The 6,228-nt window shown below is 52.6% G+C and overlaps 1 protein-coding gene across 1 annotated transcript; it reads left to right on the top strand.

The window, feature by feature from the left end:
• The first annotated feature begins 216 nt into the window (after positions 1–216).
• LOC117364213 (putative nuclease HARBI1) lies at positions 217–2,415 on the top strand. The gene is made up of 3 exons (XM_033953226.1): positions 217–243; positions 1,156–1,773; positions 2,011–2,415. The coding sequence occupies exons 1-3, from the start codon at positions 217–219 to the stop codon at positions 2,413–2,415; spliced, it is 1,050 nt and encodes a 349-aa protein (XP_033809117.1).
• Positions 2,416–6,228: the final 3,813 nt, after the last annotated feature.

Raw genomic sequence — 6,228 nt, 5'->3', positions numbered from 1 at the left:
GTAGATAGGTGGGTCTAGTAGATTCTGGGGTGTTTTGGGGGCTCACCATGATCTATAAGGGAGCTGTAGTGAGATGTTTATGTGGGACTTTTTTGTGAAGTTTACAGAAGGGTCCTGGAAGGTACCCCACTACTCTGGTGCCATGTCTGGATATCTAGTCCATCACTTTTCTGGCCCCTTCCATGCCCTAAAGGTCTTTTTCTAGGCGTTTGTGACATGGACAAATTTATGGATGAAAATGAGGTATAAAGATGGTTGATTTAGCGGTCTGGACGATCAGATAGTTGGACGTACAGTTAGAAGATTTTCGGAAAAAAATTATGTTGGATGTATTTTTCAAAAATGGACCTTTTCCCATGTCCGACTTTTGTCTGACTTTGGGCAACTTGCGACTTAGGCCCAAAAACGGACTTAGACGTTTCTTTTGATTATGCCCCTCCACGGCTTTAGCAGTGGGTGTGACCATCTTAAAATTTCCTTGCAAGTGCCTTATTTTGTATGCAAGTAATAAATATGGGGTTCATAATCAAAACACAAAAACGTCTAAAAAACCGCAAGTCGGAGTTTGAACGTCTTACCCAGCAAAACGTTCAAGCGGCCATAATCAAAGTTCGGCCAGCTGCACGTCCTATGCCGCAAAACGTCCAACGTAAGTCATACAAAATGGGGGCGTTCTGGGAGCGGGTTTAGGCCCCAAACGTACAAATACGATAACCAAAGGTAAATCAGTTTGCTCTGTGCGTTCAAAGTAGCGTTTTGACTTAGACCTGCTTTCACAACATCTAAGCTGTTCCTGAGTGTGTGCCGTTCTCTGTACAGGTAAGGGAAGGATGTGTAATATCATGTGTGTGTACCCCCTCACTCTCACCATCTCTATCTCAACCTCCCCACTTATGTTCTCACTGATGTGTGTTTCCCCACCTGTCAGTTACCTCTGCAAACACCCCTCTCTCATCCCACCTACCTCCTATCACTATCACCAGCTCTTTCTATTACATCTATTACAGCTTACTCATGCACTCTGGTGTCTATCGTGTGGCATGAGTGAGTGTTCTGTTTCACCACCTGGCTCAAACTCTGGGGGGAGGAGAGGTGTCGGGTGACTGCTTGGCTGGGGCCTGTTCACACTGTAATGAGCTCTGCTTTCTTTGCCAGGTGCTTTCTTTGTGGGCCATTGAAGGGGTCAATGTGGTCATTGCTGTGGAATTCCTTCTGCAGGAGGAGATGGAGAATGAGAGGCCCCATCATCGAGTGCACCGTAGGAGGCTGTTTAGGCCTCGCTCCAGCTTCTTTGAACTCACTGACCAGCAGTATGTGGAGCGATATCGATTCGACAAGGCCACCATCCAGGATCTCTGCCTCCAATTGCAGCCCCTGCTACAGGCCCGCACTCGCCGTAATTACCCAATGCCAGTGCATTTAAAAGTAACAACAGCCCTCGCTTTCCTGGCAACTGGGAGCTTCCAGTCTGTATTGGCATCCAGCATTGGGCTCACTCAACCTGCCATTTCCAACTGCCTCACCCAATTTCTTAATGCTTTCCTAACCCACACCAGTGACTACATCTCCTTCCCCACCACTCCCCAGGCCCTACAGAACAGTATGAAGCAGTTCTACAATGTGGCACAATTCCCCTCTGTCATCGGAGTGGTAGACTGCACTCATATTGCCCTCAGACCCCCTCGGGCGGATGAGGCCAGTTACCGTAATAGGAAAGCGTTCCACTCCATGAACATGAAGGTGGTGTGCAATGTCCAGGGAGAGATCCTGGATGTGTGTGCCAGATACCCTGGCTCTACACACGATTCCTACATAGTGCAACATTGTGGCCTCCACAGGAGAGCAACCCAGGGGGACTTCAGTGGCGCTTGGCTTCTTGGTAAGCACCTCAGGGACACAGCTACCTTGTTTCCCCCCCCCCCCCCCATCTCAACACTCTCTTCCTGCACCTGCAAATCACTGCTGCTCATCATTGTTCTCTCTCTCTCTTTGTTTCTCTATGTCTCATAGGTGACAGGGGGGTATCCTCAGCGAGTCTGGCTGATGACTCCGATTGTCCACCCTCATACTGCAGCTGAGGAGGAATACAACTGGCGTCACAGAGCCACCAGGAGCATCATCGAAGGAACATTTGGGCAGTTAAAAAACCACTTTCGATGCCTGGATCGCTCGGGGGACCAGCTGCTGTACAGGCCTGAAAAGGTGGCTCAGATCTTCGTGGCATGCTGCATGTTGCATAATCTTGCAGTACGCAAACACCAGCCACTGCCGGATCTCCCACAGCAACAACTGCAGCAGCCACCTGATGGCGATGATGACGAGCCTCCCCCACCCCCACAGCACAGAGCTGAGCACAGTGCCAGCCAGGAAGGGTTCAACGCCAGGAACCGTCTAATACAGACCCACTTCCTGTGAAATGGACGCTGTACCCTAGCCACCTGACACTATATCAGTCCAGTGCCATTTAACTGGACTGCACAACCAACCCAGGTTAATGTGTGTATGTAAGAGTGGTGGTTTGCACACAATGTGGGAAAATAAAAGTGTTTCTGTAAAAAGAACCTATTGTCCGTGCTGTTTACACGCTTCAGCTTATTTACACTGAAGCTGACTATTGTCTGTGCTGTTTACAAGCTTGCTTGTAAACAGCACAGACAATAGTCAGCTTCAGTGTACATAAGCTGAAGCGTGTAAACAGCACGGACAATAGGTTCTTTTAAAGAAACACTTTTATTTTCTCACATTGTGTGCAAACCACCACTCTTACATACACACATCTTCACCAACACCAGCTCCTTACCTACCTCCCCGTCCCCTTCCCTCGCCCACGTGGTCTCCCACGGCCCCTGACAGCCCTCCCAGCTCCACCTCTAGGTACAGATGAAGCTTCTGGACCAACTGGGGCCACATCGGTGTCTGAGCTGCCACTATCATTGCTGGAGTCAGTGTTCTGCTGTCCAAAAGCTGGCCATGTAACCTGAGTGGAGGAAGGAAAGCGTGGAACAGGCCCCAATAGCTGGGGGTGCTTTCTTTTCTCTGTGGCTTTGCGTCCTGTCACCACTGAGCCAGTGGTGGAGGGTGGTGCAAGCACCTGATCAGCATGCTGGCTTGTGGAGGGAGGACAGTTTGTAGCTCTCAGCTCACTCTGGAGGCCTTCCAGCTTTCCAACGATGGCAGTGTTGGCATGCAAAAGCTGCCTCAGCAGTTCATTCGTCTCCCGTTGGGCCTCCACTGACTGCTGTTTCACCTCCAGTTAGAGAGTTGCGCGGGGACAGAAATCCCACCCGTCCCCACCCGTCCCCGCCAAAGTCCCACCCGTCCCCACCCGTCCCCGTGAGGAATCCCACCCGTCCCCACCCGTCCCCGTGAGGAATCCCTCCGTCCCCACCCGTCCCCGCGAGGAATCCCCTCCGTCCCCACCCGTCCCCGCGAGGAATCCCCTCCGTCCCCGCCCGTCCATATAAACTTCAGAAATAGTTATTTCATTTAATTATGCTACTGAATTAAAGGCTCTGGTAGAAACCATTTACAAATAAGCAAAAAGACTTTATTAATTTGAAAATATTAATTGGGAAGAATACATACTTTGCAAATGGGTTTCTACCAGAGCCTCTAATGTTTATAAATTTTTATCAACACAACTAATATACTACTTTATCCTGAAGCAAAATAAAAAAAAAAATATATAATTCTTTTCCTACCTTTGTTGCCTGGTTTCTGCTTTCCTCATGTTCTCATTCAATTCCTTCCATCCACTGTCTCTCTTCCTTCTGCATCTTCCATTTGCTCTGTTACTGTGCCTCTCCCTTTCTTCCCCATTCCAAATTGGTCTGGCACCCATCTTCTTCTCTCCGCTCCCCCCATAGTCTGGCATCTGTCTTCTTCCCTGCCAGCGTCTTCTCCCTACTCTCTCTTCCCCATTTCCTTTCAGCGTCCTTCTCCCCCCATCTTCCCCATGTCCTGTCAGCGTCCTTCTCCCCCCTCTGTCTTCCACATGTGCTTTCAGTGTCCTTCTCCCCCCTCTGCTTCCCCATGTCCTTTCAGCGTCCTTCTCCCTCTCTGTCTTCCCCATGGCCTTTCAGCGTCCTTCTCCACCCCCCCCCCCGTCTTCCCCATGTCCTTTCAGCGTCCTTCTCCACCCCTTTGTCTTCCCCATGTGCTTTCAGCATCCTTCTCCCCCCTCTGTCTTCCACAAGTGCTTTCAGAGTCCTTTCCCCCCCCCCCGCCCTTCCCATGGCCTTTCAGCGTCCTTCTCCACCCCTTTATCTTCCCCATGTCCTTTCAGCGTCCTTCTCCACCCCTTTGTCTTCCCCATGTGCTTTCAGCATCCTTCTCCCCCCTCTGTCTTCCACAAGTGCTTTCAGAGTCCTTCCCCCCCCCCCGCCCTTCCCATGGCCTTTCAGCGTCCTTCTCCACCCCTTTGTATTCCCCCATGTGCTTTCAGCGTCCTTCTCCACCCCTTTGTATTCCCCCATGTGCTTTCAGCGTCCTTCTCCCTCCTCTGTCTTCAAGTGCTTTCAGCGTCCTTCTCCCCCCCTCCTTCTCTACCGCCCCGGGTGCAGCACAGCCGGCTAGGTCCCCTTACTTTTGTGGCATTCCCCGACCGACTGACAACAGCCCCGGTCCGACAAACCTCCCTGCCCTTAACTGCGAATCTAAATTACCTTATTACAGCTGCTGTAAGAAGATAATTTAGATTCGCGGCTACAGGGCAGGGAGGATTGTCGGACCGGGGCTGTTGTCGGTCGGTCGGGGAAGTGCCACAAAAGTAAGGGGACCTGGCCGGCTGTGCTGCAACCGGGGCGGGGTGTGGCGGGGCGGACCGCCCCATCCCTTGGTAGCCACTCGAACCGCGAGGCTACTCTCCTCCTCACCTGCACTGCCTGTAGCACAGAGCCAAACGGAAGTCTTCCCGACTCAGTCGCGCGGCTCTTCTCTCTACCTTCTCTGCTTGCAGCACAGAGCCGAACGGAAGTCTTCCCGACGTCAGCGCTGACGTCGGAGGGAGGGAGGGCTTTAAGCTTTAAGCCTTAAGCCCTCCCTCCCCTCCGACGTCAGCGCTGACGTCGGGAATACTTCCGTTCGGCTCTGTGCTGCAAGCAGAGAAGGTAGAGAGAAGAGCCGCGCGACTGAGTACATCCAGCCCCGCAGGAACCCCGCGACCCTCGGAGGCTTCCCCACGGGATCCCCGCGACCCTAGGGGGCGTCCCCACGGGATCCCCGTGACCCAAAGGGGGAACCCGCGGGTCCCGCGGGATTCCCGTCGTCCCCGTTCCCGTGCAGCTCTCTACCTCCAGTGACTGCTGTTTTGCCTCCAGAGACTGCTGTCTTGCCTCAACACCCTCTCTCAGCAGCTGGAGCTTCTGCTGCCGATATCCCTCCAGGGTCAGATTGTGGCCCAATAGCCTCTGGGCCAGTCTCAGCAGGTGGCGACGCTGGCGACTGGGTGCCCTCCAGCAGCCAGACTGTGCGGCCTCACTGCCCTCCTCGGTATCGGCAGCCACATTGGCAAACTGCTCAGGCTTTGGGAGAATTGGCAGCTCCTCATCCCCATTGGCAGGCTCCTGGGGTTGGGTGTCCTGGGACTTGTCTGGCCCCTGCTGGCTAAGTGTTGTAGCTGTGTCATCCTGCTGTCCCAGCACAGTAAGTGTGTCGATGCCACTGCATCCGGCCTGATCCTCGTCAGAGCTGGCATCTACATAGGGGAAAAGCACATATGGATGTCACAGCATACCACAGGTAACATGCATCCCAAAGATGTGTGACCACATACCCAGCTACCATAGGGCGGTGTGTTGGTAACATAATGAAGGGGGTGAAAGCAGTGTAAGTGCAGACACCTTAAGTGAGCACACCTGCTGATCATAGCAATGGTTCCTAATTGTCTGTACAAGGGTGTAGGAATCTAATTCCATGCTCTGCCATCAGCACATGGAGCAGTACCATACAGGTGTTATGGAAAGGTTTGAAGAGCAGGTCTACTCACTGCCCCATTAGAGGAGAAGAAGAAGGAGGATGAAAGAGAGGTCTCTCAGAATAGGGGATCTAGCTGTGAGACTGGGGATTAAGACACGTACATACCAGAAGGCAGTGCAGGTGCATCAGCTAATGTGTCCTGTGTGCCCACACCATAGGTGGAGGTTGCTGACACAAAGGTGAGCACCAGCTGGTCCATGGGGCTGAGGTCTGCCATGTCAGCATCTGGAGGCCGATTGCCCACCTTAGCCC

The sequence above is a fragment of the Geotrypetes seraphini genome, chromosome 7, assembly GCF_902459505.1.
Source record: "Geotrypetes seraphini chromosome 7, aGeoSer1.1, whole genome shotgun sequence".
Taxonomy (NCBI): domain Eukaryota; kingdom Metazoa; phylum Chordata; class Amphibia; order Gymnophiona; family Dermophiidae; genus Geotrypetes; species Geotrypetes seraphini.
The sequence above is the reverse complement of the archived record's forward strand: the minus strand, read 5'-3'. Positions and strand labels throughout refer to the sequence as shown.

What these genes read in the sequence shown, in the direction of transcription:
- LOC117364213 (XM_033953226.1), top strand. Translation starts at nt 217, where the DNA reads ATGGACAAATTTATGGATGAAAATGAG. An exon ending in AATTTATGGATGAAAATGAG is followed by an intron (nt 244 to 1,155) that starts GTATAAAGATGG and finishes TTTCTTTGCCAG; the next exon opens with GTGCTTTCTTTGTGGGCCAT. An exon ending in TCCAGGGAGAGATCCTGGAT is followed by an intron (nt 1,774 to 2,010) that starts GTGTGTGCCAGA and finishes TATGTCTCATAG; the next exon opens with GTGACAGGGGGGTATCCTCA.